Source organism: Triticum aestivum, chromosome 3A (assembly GCF_018294505.1).
Source record: "Triticum aestivum cultivar Chinese Spring chromosome 3A, IWGSC CS RefSeq v2.1, whole genome shotgun sequence".
Classification (NCBI taxonomy): domain Eukaryota; kingdom Viridiplantae; phylum Streptophyta; class Magnoliopsida; order Poales; family Poaceae; genus Triticum; species Triticum aestivum.
In genome coordinates this window covers 71561839-71584312 of record NC_057800.1, presented here as the reverse complement: position 1 = coordinate 71584312, position 22474 = coordinate 71561839, and the positions used below count along the sequence as shown (strand labels likewise).

Here is a 22474-nt window from a genome sequence, read left to right as displayed (position 1 = left end):
AGTACGTACGTGACCCTCACCTGACCAAACCCCTCCACCTCCCTCCATTTCTTCTTCCCCAACCTAAACCCCCTCCTTCTTTCTCCCCTGCCGCAGCAGGAAGACGACGTACGTGTTCTTCCCCCCTTTTTGCACTTGTTCTTGCAGTTGTTCCAGATCTGGCCCATCGGAGGCCGATTTTCTCTTCCTTCCTTGCTGCAAGAGCTTTCTTGCACTTGTCGCGGTTCCTTAATTTGGTCGTCGGATCTGTACGTGCTCTGTTTGCAGGACCCTACAAGGTTTTTCTTGAGTTTCTTGCGGCTCTTCTTCGCAGATGGGCTCCGCTTCCTCGTGTGGCGAGTTTGTTTGCCGTTGTTCTTCGCTGATCGGCTCGTACGGGTGCTTTCAGAGGCCGATTCTGTAGATCCTTTGCTTCAATCGATTTTGTGTCTGCAACTTGTGCCTCCTGTCCTCTCTTGTTGGATCATCTGCGTTTCCTCTTGTTGATCCTCTTCTTGTTTTTCTCGAGCATTCAATCTTTTTCTGGTCTTCATCGTTGCACACACACAGAAAGGGGATCTCTGGTTTTACCTCATCGATGCCTTTCGTAGAAGAGAAGAGATGTGTGTTGTGTGTTGTCGGCTGTGCGCAGTGGCTGCAAGGTTTTCTTTTCCCTTGGATCCGTGGCTAGGCTTCTGAATTCTGATTGATCTTCTCTTGCACTTGTCTTTGCTAACCGTGCGGCGAGTATGCTTGCTGTTCTTTGGGCAAGGTCGTTTGGCTGTGACTGTGAATACTGAATCGAGCCCTTATATTTGGCCAAGAAAGATCATCTGTGTTTCCTCTTCTCAATCGTCTTCTTGTTTTTCTCGCGTCTACAGTCTACACTCTCTTTTATTCTGTGGTATCTCTGAACAACGGAAGAAAGGTCTCAGGAAATTAATAGAATCTGTGTTAACTTGAAACTGCAGGCCATGGAGACCGACGGGGGAGGGGATACCATTACCAGAGTGGTTGGCTGGGTGTTCTTATTCCTCGGATCTTTGGCTACGGGCTTCCTCTTCTACTCACCATTGTAAGCACAGAAAAGCAAATCCGGCCGGTCCCTAGTTAACTGTAGCTTGTTTTGGAACTGATGATCACTTGCTTGTGTACGTGTATGCTCGATCTCCAGCAACACCATTCAGGCGATCAAGGAGGCAGGAGATATCGGCCAGCAGAAGGCGGACCTGTACCTGGCGGTGCTGCTCAACTGCCTGGTCTGGCTGCTGTATGGCTTCGTCACAGACAAGGATGCCTGGCTGGTGATCCTCATCAACGGCGTCGGCGTCTGTTTCCAGCTCTACTACCTCTACGTGTTCATCCGCGCGTCTATCGACCGCTTCACCATCTCATGCACTGTCCTGTTACTGTTGCTCATCGTCGCCTCCGCCGCCGGTATCATCTTCCAGACCTTTCCCACCAATGCCGAGAGGAAGACGGTCTTGGGCAGGGTCGGCATTGTCACTGGCTGCATCATGTATTTGGGGAGTGCAAGACAGCTGGTATGTAAACATCGATCGATCATTAGACGTGCTTGGTCTGATTCTTACAATGAGCTAGCTAGCGATGGAATTAACACCGCTCCATGCATACTCGTTTCAGTGGGCAGCGATCTGTGACAACAATGTGCTGGAGGTTATGGTGCTGAGGGTGATGCTGGCCGCACTCGCCAACGGGATCTTCTGGACCATCTACACCGGCATCATCCAGGACTTGTACATGGGGGTAATGAACGAACGACTGATCACCTAGCTCCAAACCAATAATTGTGTGCGCGTTTGCTTAATTTGTTAGTATATACATTCATGTTGCCGGATGCTGGCTACTATATATACCATCTTGATAATTATGGCAATCTTAAACACATGGGACTAATCGTTGTTCCTTTGTTTCTTATGTGACTACGCCCAGTTTCCCAACTGGGTTGGCATTGGGTCCGCGGCCATCCAGCTGGGCGTGTACGCATGGTTCTACGACAGGCGCTATAGGCAAGGCGCGGCCGCGCTGGACGGCAGAGACGAGTGATCGTACCAGGGCGCCGAGCTGAGGGCCGACGGCCGACTGAGACCATCACCTTGCTTATTCATTGCATGGCCGATCGACTGAGACCATCACCTTGTTTATGCGTTGCACGGATACATCTATCGTCTATCTAGACTTCAATTATCCTTGAATTTTCATGGCAAGCATGTAGAAAACGATGGGAAGCGTTCTACCCTCTCGTGAGAGGGCCGCGTGGTATTTATTGATAGAGATGGAGCATATCCCATGATCGCATACATGACTTGGAGTACAAGGGATTAGGAGATAGAGAGAAAGTAGTTTAAGTAGATACTAATCTATCTCTAGTTTAACCAGAACTCCAACTAACAATATATGCGCCTAGGGCCACATGAGATATATTTCAACACACCCCCTTAATCACAACTTGACCAAGTTGAGATTACGCCTGAATTTCTCAAAGCTTTGTGTGGGCAATGCCTTGGTGAAGCCATCTGCAATCTGATCTCTAGAATGAATAAAACGAACATCCAACTGTTTGTTAGCAACACGTTCTCTTACAAAGTGGAAGTCTATCTCAATAAGCTTTGTTCTGGCATGAAAAACTGGATTGGCAGAGAGATAAGTAGCACCAAGATTATCACACCATAAACAAGGAGCTTGCACCTGTATTACCCTAAGTTCCTTCAGCATTGACTGAAGCCAGATAATTTCTGCAGTAGCATTTGCCAGAGCCTTATACTCAGCCTCTGTACTAGACCTAGAGACAGTTGCTTTTTTCTTAGCACACCATGATATCAGGTTGGGACCAAAGAATATGGGAAAGCCACCTGTGGACCTCTTGTCGTCTATACTTCCAGCCCAGTCAGCGTTAGTGAATGCACTGACAAGAGTGGACTGAGACCTGCTGAATGTTAGTCCAACATTAACTGTATATTTTACATATCTCAGAATACGTTTAGCAGCAGTCCAATGCAAGGTGGTAGGTGCATGCAGAAACTGACAGACTTTGTTCACAGCAAAGCATAAATCTGGTCTAGTAACGGTGAGGTATTGAAGTGCACCAATCATGCTTCTGTACTGAGTGCTATCTTCCAAACTTAGGGGCTCACCTTCATGCAGGGATAACTTTTCTGAGTTAGATAATGGAGTTGGTGAAGGCTTGCGGTTCTGCATCCTAACTCTTTTCAAAAGATCAGTTGCATACTTTTCTTGAGATAAGACTATACCATCTTTGTTTTTCGTGACTTCAATGCCCAAGAAGAAATTCAGGTCTCCTAGGTCCTTCAAAGCAAATTTTGAGCCAAGGTCCTTTAGGAGTGCCGTTACTGCTTCATCAGATGAACTAGTAACAATAATATCATCAACATATATGAGCATGTACATTGTTATATTGGATTTATTGAAAATAAACAATGAAGTGTCAGACTTGCAAGGAACAAAACTAATCCTTTGCAATTTCATGCTCAGACGAGAATACCAGGCTCTTGGGGCCTGCTTCAGACCATACAAAACCTTATCAAGTTTGCACACATGGAAAGGTGCATCTTTGTTTTCAAACCCAGGTGGTTGTTTCATGTAAACCTCCTCTTCCAGAACGCCGTGTAAAAATGCATTCTGTACGTCCAATTGCCTTAGGCTCCATCTCCTAGATACAGCAATAGACAAAACCAATCTGATAGTAGCAGCTTTAACAACTGGGCTAAAAGTATCCTCATAGTCAATACCATACCTCTGTTTAAAACCCTTTGCTACTAACCTAGCTTTATAGCGATCAATAGATCCATCTGCCTTCTTTTTTATTTTATAAACCCATTTGCAATCTATCAAATTTTTACCTTGACCACGTGGAACGAGATGCCAAGTCTTGTTTTTCTTCAAAGCCATGTATTCCTCCTCCATGGCCTTGTGCCACTTAGCATCCCCCAATGCCTCTTCAACAGACTGTGGTTCTCCTGTAGAACAAGCTAATCCAAACTTCAAAATTCTTTTGTAATTCAAGGCTGCAATTTTCCTGTTTGTAACCGTGTGCCCACACGTGTGGAACGAGGTGGCACAACTGAAGGAGTAGTCGTCCCGTCCATAGAAGATCCCGCCACAGGGTCCAGCGCACCCGCCGCTTCTCCATGCAGCGACGCACCTGCGCAGTTTGATGAGGCAGGCGAAGGCGACGGTTCAGCAGCATCTGTCGCGGGCCCCGCGTCCCTTGCGGGAGACAGCCGGCGCGTGGCCGCCTGCGGGCCAACACCAGGCGTGTGGTCGGGCGCCTGCTGAACCGTCCCACGGCCCGAGCCGCAGGTGGCTGGCGTGGATTGGGCCACACCCGCCCTGCAGGCCGCGTCGGATCCCGAGGGCGAGCCCACCTCGGTCTGCCGCTGCTGCAGCGTATCTGCACGGGATCTGCCGCCTGCGGATCCCGAGGCTGCCGGCGCAGGGGAATCGACCTCGTATTCTGCGCGGCTGGCATCTTCTGCCACATGAAATAAGGGTCCGTTTTGGACAATTTCAACATCATTTTCTTCAGATAAATTCTTGTGTCATCTGCACTATCATCATGAGACTGAAAAAGGTTATGAGGGTTAGTCACATGATTATCAGAATTGTTTTCATCGCCCCCTTGATCTAAGCCGGAAAGATGTCTAGGGAGAAGAAGGATTTCCTTTCGCAATAGAGCTCCGGCATTAGGGTGTAGATCTTTGAAGGGAAAAACGGTCTCATCGAACACAACGTCACGAGAAATATATACCCGGCCGGTGGACACATCAAGACACTTGACACCCTTGTGTTGGGGACTGTAGCCAATGAACACGCATTGCTTGGAGCGAAAGGAGAGTTTGCGAGCATTGTATGGTCGAAGATTAGGCCAACATGCGTAGCCAAACACTTGTAAGGAGGCATAGTTAGGTTTGACGTGCAATAGTTTTTCCGTAGGAGTTTGGTAGTTGATGACACGGCTAGGCAGAAGATTAATGAGATAGGTGGCTGTGAGGAATGCTTCATCCCAAAACTTGAGTGGCATAGACGCATTTGCGAGAAGTGAGAGGCCAACCTCAATGATGTGCCGATGTTTGCATTCGGCGGAGCCATTTTGTTGGTGTGCGTGCGGGCAAGAGACGTGATGGGAAATTCCCAGTTTTTGGAAGAATGAGTTGAGTTTCTCATACTCACCACCCCAGTCCGATTGTACTAAAATAATCTTTCGGTCAAACTTACGTTCAACGAGTGCTTGAAAATTTTGGAAAACTTGAAACACATCGGATTTATTTTTGATAAGATAGATCCAAGTAAACTTACTATAATCATCAATGAAGCTTACATAGTATTTGTGTCTACCAACAGAGATGAGTGCTTGCCCCCATACATCAGAGAAAATGAGCTCTAATGGTTGAGACGAAACACTTGTTGACATGGGGTAAGGCAATTGATGACTTTTTGCTCTCTGACAGGAATCACACACTGTTTCTAAGCTATGCTCACCAACAAAAGGGAGTTTATTTTTCCTAAGCACTCATTGAACAATAGTAAAAGACGGATGACCTAATCGATCGTGCCACCTTGCCGAAGATAGCTTTGTGACACCAAGAACTTGTTTATTTGACCACCTAAAGCGAGGAATCAACGGATAGAGACCACCAACGCATCTACCTCTGTAGAGCACCCTCCTCGTTGCCTGATCGTTTATCAAAAAGAAAAAAGGGTGAAACTCAAGGAATACATGATTGTTTAAGGCAATACGATGTACGGAAAGAAGATTTTTGTTTGCATGAGGAGAGTAAAGGATCTTGCGTAGATGAATAGAACGACTAGGGGTTTTGAATTCTGAATAACCAATATGATCTATCCTCATACCTGAACCATTCACACCATGGATTTGTTCCTGTCCACGGAACTTCTCCCGCACCGTGAGCTTCTCCAAGTCGCCGGTGAGATGATCAGTTGCCCCACTGTCGACGTACCAATTTGTATCGACGCCGTATTGAGCAGCAGCTGCAACCTTTTCTTCTAGTGCATCATCATCGAAACGGTACCAACAGTCCTTGGCACTGTGCCCGAACTTACCACATATCTGGCATTGGATTGGGTCGTTGTTCCTGGCGTTGTTGCCAGGTGCAGGGCCGCCTAGACCTCCGGGACCTCCTGGGCCTCCTTGGCCGGGACGGGAGCCCTTGTTGTTGGAGTAGAAGGGGCGCCCGTTACCTTGCCGTTTCTTGTAGCCGCCACCGCTGCTGTTCTGCTTCTTGTACCCGCCGTCGTTTTGCTTCTGTGGCGGAGGAGGAGGGCCACCACGACGAGCAGCGAGGTTGGCAGAAGACTTGAAGCCACCGGTGCCTCCAACCCCACCTGTGAAGAGCTCGACGCGCTGGTCAAAGTTGCAGACCGTCGAGTAGAGGAAGTCGACGGTGACCGGCTCGGTGCGGGCGTCCAGAGCCGAGACTACAGAGTTGTAGTCAAGGTCTAGCCCCGCAATGATGAAGGAGAGGAGTTCGTCCTCTTCCAGTGGCCTCCCAGCAGCGGCGAGTTCGTCCGCCAACGACCGCATCCGGCCAAAGTAGACCGAAGCAGATTGTGTTCCCTTCTGAGCATTGGCTAAAGCTATGCGGATGTTATTGACGCGGGAACGAGATTGTGAGGCAAACATATTACCCAGGGAAGTCCACATCACATGCGCCATCTTGATGGAGACGACAGAGACGAGCACGTCTCTCGTCAGGTTGCTGAGGATGTGCCCGAGGATCTGCTGGTCCTGCCGAACCCATGCTTCATATGTCGGGTTGGGGATGTCCTGCTCCTTGCCATCCTTGTCCTTGGCGGTGATCAGCTTCTCTGGTGCAGGGATGGAGCCGTCGAGGTAGCCATATAGGCCAGCGCCAAGGAAGTGGGGGAGGATGTGAGCCCTTCAGAGGAGATAATTCTCCCTGGTTAACTTCTCCGGAACCTGGGGACCGAGGCTGGAGAGGGTAGAGGTGGAGGAGGAGGACGCCATGGATTTGTTTTGGTGTAGATCGGTTTGTCTCAGAACGAAGGGGAAGAGGTCGCTCTGAATACCATGTAGAAAACGATGGGAAGCGTTCTACCCTCTCGTGAGAGGGCCGCGTGGTATTTATTGATAGAGATGGGGCATATCCCATGATCGCATACATGACTTGAAGTACAAGGGATTAGGAGATAGAGAGGAAGTAGTTTAAGTAGATACTAATCTATCTCTAGTTTAACCAGAACTCCAACTAACAATATATGCGCCTAGGGCCACATGAGATATATTTCAACAAAGCATGCCAGCACTAGCTCCGCCCATCTAGTCCTGTGGTTTTATATATGTCGAAACAGAAATTAAATTAAGTGATTGCTTGCAGACGATTGTGCTGTGCTTGTTGAACTGTTGATGCATTGGGGGTGGGGTGTTCATGCAAGCTAGCACACCTTATGTTGGGCGACTGAGTGCGCGCTGGTTTTGCATGGGTTGTTCGATCGTGTGGTGTCCCTACCTTGAAGCATGCTCGTGTTCAGCTCCCACTGCATCCATGCATATGCATTTTGCATGCTCAAGTGAATAGTCTTAGCATATTCTGTTTGCTGGAGCAACTCTTACCTGTCCCAAAACTTATACTTCTAATTCTCAAAAAATCGTGAATGTTAGGAGGAGGATAGTGTCTAACCTATCTCGTGAACAAAAATTTATATGCTAATATAAACCACATTCCAAAATGTACATTTTTTTCCAAACTCAACTGTGTATTGTGTAGTGAATTAGTGATCCTGGGATAAAATGGGGTGGATCTTGGCATCATTTCGTTTGCTAGGTTTGGAATTTCTAGAGCAACTCTTCTTCATCTTTAATTAAAACTTAAACCCCAAAAACCCATCAAAAAAACTTGTTTTCCTAAGATTTGTAGGTACTTGGAGGGGGCGTTTAACTCATCCCCTAAACTTAACTCCCAACGTAATTTTGTTGTTATTTCTCTCACCGTTCTGCATATGTAAACCTCATTTTGACTTCACTTAATAACTTAACGTTTACAAACTTTGATGCTCTAATGCATGCCTATCAACAACATTTCAAATCTAGATTTTTTCCATTGAAATTTAAACCACATATATGCAAGAATTGAACCAAAAGCAGTAATATAGACTATCCGAAGGCACATAATTCATCATCTATCACACTACGTAATTTATCATCACAATTCGTATCGTGTTTAAATCTCAACCCAATGGGAGGGGGGATCCAGTAAGCTCAGAACCGCATGCTTGTTTCCTAGCACCGCTGTCGTGGACTCGTGGGACAAAAGTAACACGCATCTAGCCGTTCCTCACTGCCAATGGCCGATGCCAACGACTGGGAGTGAATGGATGTGCTACAACCCCTTCAAACCACGGTGTAATCTCCTGCAACATTGATATGTCATGGTCTTATTTGCATGGGAGACATTTTAATATTGTATCTCCCGTTGCACAACACTTGGTAATCCCTGAGTAATTACCTAGTAACCTTGGAAAATGATAGTTTCCTTGAACTCAATAAATAAAGAGGATGGGTTAGAGTTGCTCTAATTAACGTGTATGAGGCCTAATGTTGTTGGAGACCTTAGGGTCGTTCAAGTGATAGGCTTGTGCAAGACACTCCAATCAATGACGTCGTGTGGTTTGTTTCATGTATCTTGATGATGTTCAAGACGTTGCGCTCGAGGGTTGCCGTGAGATCCATCACTGACGGAGCCCAACATGTAGAGATATTGTTCTTCTTTTCCAATGCAGCCGCTCGCAGGCTCCATGTAGAGATATTGTTCTTCTTTTCCAATGCAGCCGCTCGCAGGCTCCAATTCCACACACTGTTCGCCGTCTGTCATGCATGGGAACCTCGGACCACCGGATGCTGAAGTGAGTACTTTGTCTTGAAGCCTTGGCCGAGGTTGACTAAAATACAGAGGGAAGCAAAGAGAAAGAAAAATAAAAGAAGAAGAAAACCTACCAAAATAAAACTAACCAACACCAGCTCTAGGAAACACAACAGCCATGGGCTAAACAAAAAGACTTCAACCAGCCTAGGAAGCAAGCAGAATTGTTTGTCCTTAAAAATTGGGTGTGTCTAAGGCACATCTAGATGTACTTTAATTATTGCACATCTAAGTGAGTGAATTAAGCATAAAAAAAAGAAAATACCCACACGAATCTTAACATAAAATCAATGACATAGGATTTAGATGTGCAATACTTATGGCACATCTAGATGTGCTTTAGCAAAACTGATAAAAATTCACCCACAGTTCCTAAACTTGAGCTGGAGCTCACTTTAGCACATGTACTTCAAACTACCTGAAATACGGTCCCTCAACTTGACAAAGGGGTTCATATACGGTCCCAAATATGATTGTATGTACATATTTGCTGAGTTGGCGCTGGTCAAGTGGTAGAGCATGGCATTGACTCGACACGTCACGTGAGTAGCTGGAGAACACAGGGACTTGAGGAGGGTTTTCCAAAATTGCCACAACTTAAACTCAACTGGCACTAGACCAGACCAAACCAGTTCGCTCGCGCCCGTCTCAAACCAGACCAGATGGCAAGCCAGCACTGGATGCGCCCACACTGGGCACATCGAGCGTCACAGGAGTCGGGTTGCAGCCTCGTGTCATCGCCAATGGACCCCTCCTTTGACCAGGAGCGCCAATGCGCCCCCGCTGTCAAAGCAGCAGCAGTGCAGTACCGACTACCGACACCGTACTCGACATGCTCGCTGCGAAGAAGCCACTGCCACCGGGTTGCACCAGCGCGAGAGCAGTGCGTGACAGAGAGTTGGGAGCTAAGTAGTAAGGATCGACCGATGGCAATGGAGCCGCTCCCGTTGGGCTTCTGCGACGCCATGGACACCACTCTCTTCTCCACCCTCTGGTCCTTCCAGGAGGAGCTCCAGCCCAAAGAGGTGAATTGCATCACCGCCGCCAACCCTAACACCAGGCCACCGCTCCTCGGCCTGGCCAACCGCCTCTTCGACAGCTTCGAGAGGCTGCAGGCCACCGTCACCACCATGGATGATGTCGGGATCCTGCTACGTTGATACAAAGCTCACCCTGCAGAAAGTCATGACACAAGTGGCCTAGCCTAGCTAGCTAGCTAGGACAAACACTTCTTTAACAACAGCGGAAATTTTTGCATCTGTAATGTATATTTGGTGATGCTGAGAAAATGAACTAAGCAATTAGTCAGGGTAAATTATGTGAATGCTCCGCGGGTTTTGTGACAGTCTCTTATTTTAGTTGCGGCGTTTCTTAATCAGTTAGTTGATTCAGTTTGGAGTTGAAATGGTGCGGTTGACAGAGCACTGGTTTCACCTTCTTCAAATCGATGAAAAGTACACGAAAGAAGACATACCACCTTCTTCAGACACATGAAAATTACACGAGCACGGACCACCTTCATCAGACAAATTGAAATATAGACGATGATCTTTTTTTACAATTAAAAATGACAGATTGTGCTAATACATTGTGTAGATAAATAAATGGCAGCTGTCATGTTTAATCTCACTGCGCCTATGATTTTTTTTCTCTTTTATCGTCTGAAATGTTGAATTGAATTTGCCCCTGATCTTGAACTAGTGAAATTGCTTAAGCAAGAGGAACATAACATCCACTCTGACCAAAGTTGACACTTCTAAACACATTGCTTAGATGCACCCTCTAAACACATTGACGACAGAGATCTCTCTATACCCCTTCATAATAAAGGGTAAGATGGTCTTTTCACCCGCAACAATACGCGGCGCCCTCAACAGTTTTTCACTTTTTTAAAAAACAAAAAAAAGCACACATTACGTGAATCAAACTCAAAACCTCCTCGTATAAGAAGAACCACAGTAACCAACCAGCAACCCAATGATCATGTGTATTTACTTTTTTCTTTCTTTTCTTCTACTTCAGTTCGAGGCCAGCCCGACACATTGTTGAATCGGTACTTTTATCACTATTACTTTTTTTTGTTTTTCCTATTCATTTTTTTCTTTTTCATTTCTTTTTTCCTTTTTTGAAAATGCTCAAGCTTATAAATTTCTGTTTAATTTTTTTAAAAAAATTGTTTTTAAATTTTTGTTCATAAAGTACAAATATCTGCATTTTAAAAATTCAAAATATTGTTTATGTCTTTCAAAATTGCTCCGAATGTCACAGCACAAACAAATTTTGAAAAGAGTGAACAAATTTTTTTGAAAGACACTACGGAATTTGAAATTTCAAGCAAAAAACAGAATATATGAACAAAAAAATGAAACCAATTTATTTTGAATTTTCACAAACATTTTTTCGTATTTTTTAATATAGAATTATTTTTAAAATTCCAAATAAAGTTTGAAAGCACGAACGTTATTTGAAAATGCAGAATTGTCGAAATACCAAAAACTTCGCATTGTGCCTTGGAATGGTGATACAAGGCCCTAGAAATAATTTGGTCCATTTGAACGATGTCAAAAAAAGGTTCATTGGGACGGAACCTTCCCTCTAACCCGAACGCCCTACTCAAACTTTTTTTCCATTTAAATTCGTGAACATTTTCTTAAATTCTCAAACTTTGTTTTTAAATTCATGAAGTTTTTTCCGTATCCAGAAACTATTTTCAACTTTAGCAAACGTTCTATAAAAGCCCTTAATTTTTTCAAATTCATAAACATTCTTTTTCAAAATTGATGAACTTTTTTCAAATCGGCGAATGTTTGGGCCGGCCCAACTAGCACCCGACAGAAGAAACGGTGCCGTCCCCGGTTGGGCCAGGCCTGAGCATATTTTCTTGCTATGCTATTTTGGCATTTTTTAAATTTTTTTCTTTAATTTCATTTTCTCCTTTAAAAATTTATTATTAATTTTAAAACCTGTTTTAAAATTAGAAGTATTTTTCGAATACCAAAAAATATTACTGTTTTCAAATATTGTTTACAAAATATGAAAATATTCTGGAATTTCAAAAAATGTTCCCATTTAAAAAAAAATCATATATTTAATAAATGCTTGTGTTTACATGTGCATAATTTTTTGAAATATCTGGTATGCACTTTGTGTACAATATCATTGTGTATAAAAGTAACAATTTTTAAAAAAATCTTGTTTATAAAATTTTCATACATAATTTGAAATTCTAAAATTGTTGACAAATTTCAAGAAATAATTCAGATATAAGAAAATGTTCATGTTGATTGATAATGAGAGAAATTGCAAATAAGAAAAACGTTGCCCTACCAGCCTACCCGAACAACCCCCTTTGAACATGATCTACTTCTTGACATGCATGAAATGACACCAAAGTTTGCCAGCCTGTGGGCATGCTCATGGTAGGACTCCATGCGAAATTTGAAGGAATTCAAACACTAAACACACGTTGTGTCATGTGTTGGCTAGTGTTTTTTGGTTTTTTTACTGGAAAAACCCTAGAAAATGCATAAAATGTCATAACTCAATGAAATTTATCATTGATGCTTGGCACGGTGATGCTAGTGTGTGGAAAAAAAATTGGGCCCATTTTATTGACGTAAAAAAAAGTGCATCCAGACTTGCCTTATCGGCCTACCTGAACCATCACCTTTGAACATGGTGTGCTTCTTACCATGCGTCAAATGACACCAAAATTTTCCAGCATGTGCGCATGCTCATGGTAGGCTCCATGCAAAATTTGAGGGAATTCGGCTAATATTTTATGGTTTTTCACCGTGAAAATCCTAGAAAATGCACAAAATGTCCTAACTCGGTGAAATTTATCATGGATTCTTAGCATGGTGATGCTAGTGTGTGGAAAAAATTTTGGTCCATTTTATTGTTGTGGAAAAAAGTGCATCAAGACTTACCCTAGCGGCCTACCGGACCCACCACCTTTGAACATGATGTGCTTCTTACCATGTATGAAATGACACCAAAAAATTCAGCATGTGGGCATACTCATGGAGGCCTCCATGCAAAATTTGAAGGAATTCAGACACCGAGCGCACGTTGTGTCATGTTCGACTAGTGTTTCAGGGTTTTTAACCAGAAAAACCCTAAAATGCATAAAATGTCAAAACTCAATGAAATTTATCATGGATGCTTGGTATGCAGATGCTAGTGTGTGGAAAAATTTGGGTCGATTATATTGATGTGAGCATTTTTAAAAGGAAAGAAACAAAAAATGAAAAAACAACAACAGTGAAAAAGAAACAAAAAACGAACAATAAACCGGTCGCTTATTGATATATTTTTATTTTTTTCTATTCAATAGATGTTCAGGAATTTTAAAAGTGTTTGATTTTTTTATTTGAGCATGTTTCTATTTAAACGAACAATAAATGAACAATTTTTCTATTTAATAGATGTTAAAAAATTTAATTATATTATTGTGAGCATTTTTATATTTAAACGAACAATTTTTTGACATATCTGTTCAATTTTTTTAAAATGTGAATATTTGTAATTCATGAATAAAATTTTAAAAATAAAACATTTTTGAAATTTTGAACAAAATTTTTTAAGTGTGAGCATTTTTCAAAAAAGAAAAAAAAAGAAGTAGTGATAAAAGGACCAGTTCAACAATGGGCCAGCCCGGCCCAGCCGCGAACTGGAGTAGAAGAAAAAGAAAAGTAAATAGGCACAAGCATTGGGATGTCCTAGTTGATTAGTGTGGTTCTTCTTAGACCAAGAGGTCTTGAGTTTGATTCACATCGCCTGCGCTATTTTTTGAAGTTTGATAAAAAGTGCGTGTGATGCCTCGTACGTGTCATGTATGCAGATGGGTATATGGTTTGATGAAATGACCATACTATCCTTGTACGGTTTATGAGGGGGTGTACCGAAGCAGGCCTCTCATTTTATCAAACAAAAACTGCATCTTTCAGGCCTTCATTTTACTAGTGTAATTATTGACATTGTTTCCACTTTCAGAAGTACTCTTCTTTCCGGCATTCAGAAGTACTCCTCTGTATCGACAGCCAAAACATCACAACCCAGAATTGTTTGTTCATGTTTACATTTCCAGCAAACTTGTACTGTATGTCTTGGAAAAATTAGCAAAACAACGCTGAATTAAACTTGTACGCACAATATACCCTGGAAACAAATAGCAAAACACGCTGATTTTCTTACATATGAGAACAATGCACACACTTGGTGAAGAGCTTGAGTTGCACCCACTCCTTCTCACTGCTCGGCATCATATATATCTTTGTTCCTTGCTGGGATATTATCATAACGGTGGCTTGTCTATATGACAATGCACAGCAGGACACAACTAATGGAGAGGAGCCTACTCGGCTGGTAATATGGTACTCCAAACTTAGGCATGCACATTTCGTGCAGTGCAATGCAGGAAAAGGATGCAAGCGTTTTAAAGTTGTTGTTTAAGCCATGTTCATGCGCAACCATGCATGTTTAAGCCGCTCTCCATAAGAACAAATTCAAGCTTTCAAGCACGCGAACAGGAATTTTACAACACCTCCATTTCATCATAACAAAAAGATGCATGATTACATAGAGTAGCTTCCACAACAAATTAATTAAGCCCCAAACACGCTACACTAAGGGCATCTCCAATGGGGATCACTTATCTGAGCGCTTAACCAGAAAAAGGTAAATATCAGAATTTTTTAAAACTACCAAGCGTCATCTGTCCCAACGCTAGGCTCTAACCATCAACGCTAAACATGGGTGGAAAATAGTGATCGGTGTATCATCTGTTGGGAAAAAAAAATGTTAGCGCTCGGTGCCAATTTTTGCATCGTTGTGGCGCCCGATGCATGGAATTGTTGCCGTAACTACCTATCGGCTAGGATAATTTTCCTGGCGCCCTCTTCTAGCGCCTAACGTTGGAGATGCCCTAAGCATGTGTGATCAAACATAGCCTCCTAGATTATCCAGGACTGGACAAACAATACACGCACACAATGCATGAACTACTACGTTAACTAACAAACAAACAATACACGCACACAATGCATGAACTACTACATTAAATAACAAATTTAGCCGGCAATCGCTCAACTAAGAACTTGGACGGCGACAAATAAAGCGCACATAAGTCGTAGTACTTTTGCTGCCAATGACATGCACCCTAAGACAAGTAGAGCGCATATAAGCGCGAGCCTTCCCGAGGGATAATAGTAGACTCATGGGCTGCCTCCAACGGACCTTCACAGAGTGGCCAACGTGTCATCTCCTAATTCGCCCCCCCCCCCTTCCCCCGCGCTTGATTTTCATTGTGGGGCCCGCCAACCTTAATTAAATTCTGACCACTAATACTTAGTCAGCCTGTAAACTCCCCGTGAATCCCCGTGAGTGTCACATTGCCCCTTCCCTAGCCACTGCGCCATCAGGCTGGAAGAAGTGCATGTACCTTCTGTGAGCGCCGACGGCCACAGGCCAGGCCCAGACCCCCAAACGGGCAAAACACGCGTCCGTTTGGGACGGCACGTTGGAGTTGCTCATCATGGCTCTCTTGGATGAGGCGTCGCCTTCATGCATGTTTCTCACATCATATCCGTGGGAACCTTCCACTTATTGAAATGTGGAAGCAACATAAACATGCGTCTCCGAGTAATCCGCGGACTGTGGAAGTGTCACCAGAAACAAAAGTCAGGCAAGAGCTTGTACTACATGTAGCCGTAGGCATTTTTTTCTTCCCTTCCCGCCGAAGATTACTTGCTTACGGGAAGAAGCAAGGCAAGCAATCATCGTACCACAACCGCTTAAGATGAGTCACAGTTTGACCATCACATGTTAATCATCGTTCCCTGAGCAGGACGGCCGCGGCGCAGAAGTAGCACGACAAAAGAAGGGACAACATCTATATCTATATCTATTTTATTCTATACTCTCTATATATACCTATTAATAAAAAAATACCAAAATAGGTATTCTTAGTCCGTTTTACTATTTTATAGAAAACCTCTAATGTTTTTGACATTAAACCCGTAGTACATATCAATTGTTTTTTTAAATACTCATATCTTCTAAACCGTAACTCTAAATTTAACATTTCATATATGGAATTTGATTAGAAAAATATGTAGAATCTGAATATGATGTTATTTTACCTGTTAACAATTTAAAACGTATTATCTAGGCTGCAATGTTAATCAACAATGCATTATAAAATATGGGTTGTCCGCTATAAAAGAAATAAAAAAGAAAATGCAGAGGAGATCCGATAAAGATGAGATGTTGCACTATTCTCCTATAGATAAGAAGAAGAAAAAGTGGACATGCATGAAAAAAAGTAAAAAGGAAGCATGCATGACAAAAAAACAAGTTTGATAAGATATAAATAGTGATGAAATAGGGACCAATACTTATGACATGTATGGCAAGAAATAGTGATGAAATAGGGGCGCAAGTACCTGCGTCCACAGGGAACCATACAAAAAGTTTCTTTTTCAGACAAAAAAAATATCTTTTTATGATTAAAAAAGGCATGTATCTTTTTAACAACATTTTTTAACAACTTTTCATGTACTTAAGAAATATGCATGTGAAAAAAGTGTTCAAGAGTTACCCTAAGTTGGTGATTCTTAAACTGAAAATTGCCATTGATGTACACATGTCTCCGTAGTGTGCTAATGTGTCATCGTTTGTTTTTGTCGTTTTTCTTTACTCACCCGTAACAACAACCCATTCCGAACATGACATGAATAAATGCATGATCACTTGCCCGTTTCTTTGTACGGATTAAATCTACATGCAAGCCGTGTTGAAATAGAACACATGTAGAATCTTAAACTACGCTTTTATATGTTAATTAAGACCATTTTTGTTTGGGCCGTAAATACAAATTCTTATATTATAGGCCTTTTTTTTGTAAATTAAGCGTGTGGTGTTTCTTTCTTCCGTTGCAACGCACAGGCCTTTTTGCTAGTGCAGCCTAAGCCAAGTAGAGCGCATGTAAGCCCAAGCCTTCCCAAGCCACCCGCGCCATCAGTCTGGAAGAAGCGCACATACCTTACGTGAGCACAGAAGGCCGTGGATCAGTCCCAGACTGCGAGGACATCCACCGGCACCATGTTGATGGAGCCGTCGGCATAGTGGATCTGAATCTCACGGGGGATCCCGCGAAGGTGGCGGCGAATGTTGCTTCTACATTTCAATAAGTGGAAGGTTCCTGCAGATATGACGTGAAAGCGTCACTAGAAATGTAGAAGCAACATTCGCCTGAACACAACATGCTCCTCCTAGTAATCCGAGGACTGTGAAAGCGTCAACAGAAACAAAAGTCAGACACGAGCTTGTACTACTTGAATAAAGCAAAACTTTTTCCTTCGGTTTGAAAAATAAGAATGACTTCGTTTTGGTCTTGTTTTTGTATTTTGAATATTTGTTTAATAAGTTGGTTGTATGCATCTCGTTGATGCAGAACGTGAGGCTATCCCTTTTTGGAAAAAAAGCAGTCTACGTCGCTGTTATTCAATTACTGTTGCAGAATCATTTTTGTTTGTGAAACGGAGGCAAAAGATTTGCCTCGTATATAAAAAGAATAGTTTATGTTACAAAATTACACCCCTTAGTACAACAAATGAATTACTCTACCGGCATGATTGTCCCTAGCTTGTTGGCGCTCGCGGCCACCCAAAGCGAGGCATCCTTCTTAATGTTGTCGAGAAGGATCAACTGTGGTGCGCCTTTGTTTGTAAATACCCTCGCGTTCCTGTCATTCCAAATGGACCATGAGATGAGCACCGTTAGGGATGCCATGGCCTTCCGATCTGGGATGCGTGTTTCGGATAAATCAATCCACTAATCTTTGAGGGACGGTGGCATTTGGAAGTATCAATATGAGCAAGAAAAAAATGTGGGCAAGCTAGAGCCGAGCCTTGATCATGCCCCACAACCTTAGTGTGTCCCGACATTCAAAGAGAAGGTGGTCAACTAATTCATGCTCCTAACCATCTATTGCCGAATCATGGCATATCAGGTCCTAGGCACTACTAACCATCTGTTCATCTTTCTTGCTGATCACGACGCATCACTTGTGCTGCTACTTTTTTTTTTGCCGTGGCACTACTATTCCTAGTTAAGTAGCAAGCACCCTGGAAATGAAGAGTGGTCCGGATGTTTGGATCCTCTAAAAGCTGTTTCGTGCAAACAAGACAAGATCGATTCGTTGGCTGTGTCATCTTCTGCTACTGTCATGGAGCTGTGTATTAACTCGTGTTTGCGCGTCAAGTAGTACTCCCTTTGTAAACAAAATATAAGTCCCTTTAGATCACTATTTTATTGATAAGTAGTGATCTAAACGGTCTCATATTTTTTTTATAGAGCGAGTACATCTTTAACCATGGTTCTTTTGGATGAGCCGTCGCCCTCAGGCATGTTTCTCACATCATATCCGTGGGAACCTTCCACTTATTGAAATGTGGAAGCAACATAAACATGTGTCTCCGAGTAATCCGCGGACTGTGGAAGTGTCACCGGAAACAAAAGGCTTGTACTACATGTAGCCGTAGGCATTTTTTCTTCCCTTCCCGCCGAAGATTACTTGCTTACGGGAAGAAGCAAGGCAAGCAATCATCGTACCACAACCGCTTAAGATGAGTCACAGTTTGACCATCACATGTTATGTTAATCATCATTCCGTGAGCGGGACGGCCGTGACGAGCCTCGCCACGCGGCACGCGCGCAGAAGTATAGCAGAACAAAAGAAGGGATTATTAGGTTCGTCGACCCATCCAGGTTCAGATCACGGGACAGCGCGACGAGTCTTTGCCGTCCACACCGAGCACACACAGCATGCTAGAATTGTTAGCAGCTGATGTAGTTCCGTTTCTGCGGCCGCTTCATGGTGACAAGTGCGCGCGTGAGAAGGACCCGGATCAGACCCGGACCCGGACCCGGACCTGCGACCTGTGTGAACCGAAATGGGGCCGTACAGTGCACCGTCGACTGCTGATGCTGATTGATCTGTTGGCTGGCTGGCTGCTCCTGGTCGAGGCCGGCCAGCCGGCGACCGGGACCAAGGCGAGCGGCCAATGGGGAGGCGACCGGTGTTCCGGCGTACTGCCTTGCCGGGACCCCTGGGTCGGGGTGGCTTGTTTTGACGCCGTGCCAACGTGTTTGGCCTGGCCGCACTGTGCGCGTCGCCGTCCCAACCGTCCGTGACTTCGCCGTCCCAAACCGTATGAACCGGGCCATGTCAGTCGTAACTCGACAAATACGTGAACCTAAGTTCGTACCGCCAGCGACCGTCTTCGGTGTATTTACACCGTACTGCTGCTCCCTGTCTCTACATGTGCTGTGCACCTGGGTTATCGATTGAATCTGTTTCGTGGGTCAGTGGATGGCAGATAAGGCGAGAAAAGAAGACATAAAAAGAAGCTTATCCTTCCCTCCGGATCAGACGATCAGAGATAAGATGGTCAGCACACCACACCACACCACACCACACCACACCAGCTTTGTTTGTCCGATATTTTCCCTTGCCTCAATCGTCACTTTACATCGTCGATCGCCAACCGTTTCCGCACGTCAACCAACATAACAACACTCCTTCATGTGCAGGGGGCGCATCATATCCTTAACCTTTACCCACTCTTCCGCCTTTTTTATCTCCCGCTCGGATTAGTTCCTTCCTAATCGCGCGATCTTTTGTTAGTTAATCGGCATCATCATTCATTTTCATCAGCAAAGCAACCTGACGAGACGGCCAAGATAGAGCGGATCGAAACTTTAGATTAGATTAGAAATAGGAAAGAAATTCGTGCGCAACGCCGGAGCATCCATCCATCTCAGGAGAGCGACACATGTCGCGGGCGCCAACCACCGCGGTTCGTCGTGCCAAGTTAGCAAGCAACGAGCTCGCTGCCGCCACCTGTCACCTCCGACGCCAGTCACCGGACACCATTGGCGCACGTCGGGATCCTATTCCGCGCCCCAGATCTTCAACGACACGGACGTGACCGGCGCGGGTGAATTATGCAGGTCCGTTTTAGTCCCCCGGGGCTACCGAACCATATCATCGACTCATCATTATATTTACTGTTGCAGAAATCCTGAACGTTGCCGGTGATTGGCCGCGCGTCCTTGTCAGTGATCCAGTGCGAGCATAACCGGTGAATATTTTGTGAGCTAGAGACAAGACCCGCTGGCTGCTTTGCCTTTGTGTCAACATAAAGATGATGCCAATGAGGCCCGTTCCTTGTTTATTTGCATGGCTAAATTAGGCCAGTAAAGTTGGGCCTTGTGATGGTGATAATACAGGATGGTTATGGATGGATCGGTGATGGCATTTCTTAATGCCATGCCAGCAACACACGCACACTGACTGACATACTACTGTTTAATGTAGCACGCCACTAGCAAAAGCTCTTTCTTCTTGTTGCTGTTCTTCTTCGTCGTCGTCGTCGTCTACGGAAAGATCTCTTTTAAGCCGTCGCTCCGGTGGGTGGTCTTTTGCTCGCTCTAGGTGACCCTGATGGTTCCGAAAAAGGGCGTCCTCGGCGATGGCGACGAACCGGCGGCAGCACCGGCCTGCTGGTCGGTCTTCCGGGCGGCCGTGGACGAGATCTTGAGCTCCAGGTCAGGCGCCTGCCGAGGAGGATTCGCATTTGCCACCAGGCCCAGGGAAGGAGGGAGCTTCGGTGCACGGCTCGCTGACGGTGCGCCGATCATCGACGACGGCGGCGAGCAGCTCGGCATCAGAGTCAGGCACGGCGGTAGCGCCGCGTCCGGCCTCGGCCGGCTGGCGCCCAGGGAAAGAGCAGGGAACGTTAACCCCATCGCGTCCACGGAGCTGGTGGCATCGGGTTTCAGCCTGTGACGACGCTCGGTGGCTCCCCTGTCGCCATTTTTCTCCACCTGAAGAGAACATTGGAAGAGGCCGTACCATGTCAGCTGTGTAGTTACTTCTACTACGTGCAAGTGCAACGAGGATGACGATGAGGGGGTAGCACGTACGACGTCGAAGAGGCTGGACCGCCGCTTCTTCTGCGCGAGGCCGGCCTGCCGGAGGAAGTACTTCTGGGCGTGGCTGGCGACCTGCGTCGGCGTGCGTGTGGTGACGAAGTGCCGGGAGATGCCTCGCCAGTCGCCTTTCCCGAGCTTCTCCAGGCCGGCCAGGAACCTCCGGTGCTCGTCCTCGGTCCATGGAACCCCTGCTCACGATCCACTTACAAGTTCAGTACTGCATCATAAACGTAATTTGACATCTTATAAGATGTTAATTCTACCAGACTTAAATAAATGATATTTAATCCCCTGAAATAAATGACAAAGTAGCTGCAGGGATGGGAGTTGCAAGTTGCAACCCCTGAGGCATCGGTCTGAACCTTAACAAAGTCAGCTGCCATGCTATCGCTCATCAAGTTGGCTGACAAATTGACGGACAGCAACTAATTCGAGAAGAGGATCCAAACACTGATGCATCTAAGAATCTTCAGATTTTTAGTTAAAAAAACCAAGTATCTTCAGATATTTTTTCTTAGTGAGACCATAGATATCATGATGATTATCACAGATTATAGTCTCCCAGATCCTTAATGAAGCGTGTCACGGTGGTGTACCGACTACATACCGGCCCAACGAACTGTTCAAGAAATCAGGACACACGAACTCACCTTTCTTCCTCTCTTGAGCCCTGCCCATGAGCCCGTCGGAGAGGTACCCGTGGCCCATCTTCTCCGGGCTCTCCTCCACCGAGACGAGCGACGACGACGACGACACGGACGACGACGAGTTGGACGCGGCGACACCCACGGCCGCGGCCGCCGCGTAGTAGGCCGACGCGGTCGACGACAGGCACTCCATGCTGAAGCTCTTCTTGAGAGGCGCGGCGCCCACCTGCAGCTGCACCCCAAACAGCCTCAGCCCACCGCCGCCGCCGCTCTCAACGCCTCGGTGCCCGCCGCAGGTCCTCGAGTTGTGGCCATTGTGGCCGCAGCTCGAGCATTTCCTCGCCATGCCGATCGACGGCACAGTGAAACCAACAAGGCTGGACGGAAGGATGGAGAAGAAGGAAATGATTCCTCTGGCTCTTAGGCCCCGAGATAAGACGATGGTGTGGACTGCGGGGAGACGTAGCATCCGGGGCTTAATAGGGGAGAAAGGCGTGGCGGGGGACTGGCGATTTGCTGGGGAGCGCACACCTGTGCCGACGACGGCGACGCATTGGCATCGTCCCCCTTTAAGGTATTGACAATTCAATCAGGCGCCGGGAGCGCTGGCGTATTTAACTGCACCCGGAATCCGGCGGAATCTGCCCAGTCTCTGGATGCCAATAATGCCATCCCTCCGTCGCCCTCATGCTGTGTATGTTGCTCCTGTATGGCTCATATCCATGTTTCTTTTGCCCAAGTCCGACATGGTTAACCGATTGGAAAAGTCTTGTGCTAGCCTCTTTAGGGAAAAAAAGACTCCTATAATGTTGCACTACTAATGACACTGAAAGTCACACGAGCAATGTGAACTGTGAAGTGCCAGGAAATATCTACGGATCAATGGATGGATCGGCGTGGAAGACGTTT

General features: G+C 45.3%; 2 protein-coding genes across 2 annotated transcripts; one reads left to right on the top strand and one right to left on the bottom strand.

Moving 5' to 3' along the window:
* Positions 1-52: 52 nt before the first annotated feature.
* Positions 53-2374, top strand: LOC123057968 (bidirectional sugar transporter SWEET4). The gene is made up of 5 exons (XM_044480824.1): positions 53-108; positions 951-1054; positions 1154-1523; positions 1624-1746; positions 1933-2374. Exons 2-5 carry the CDS (start codon positions 954-956, stop codon positions 2044-2046), a joined length of 708 nt encoding a protein of 235 aa, XP_044336759.1. The 5' UTR covers positions 53-108; positions 951-953; the 3' UTR covers positions 2047-2374.
* Positions 2375-20129: 17755 nt separating this feature from the next.
* On the bottom strand, positions 20130-22226 carry LOC123060370 (transcription factor MYBS1). The gene is made up of 3 exons (XM_044483064.1): positions 21569-22226; positions 20910-21106; positions 20130-20810 (listed from the first exon to the last, which is right to left on the bottom strand). Exons 1-3 carry the CDS (start codon positions 22032-22034, stop codon positions 20415-20417), a joined length of 1059 nt encoding a protein of 352 aa, XP_044338999.1. The 5' UTR covers positions 22035-22226; the 3' UTR covers positions 20130-20414.
* Between the last annotated feature and the right edge of the window lie 248 nt (positions 22227-22474).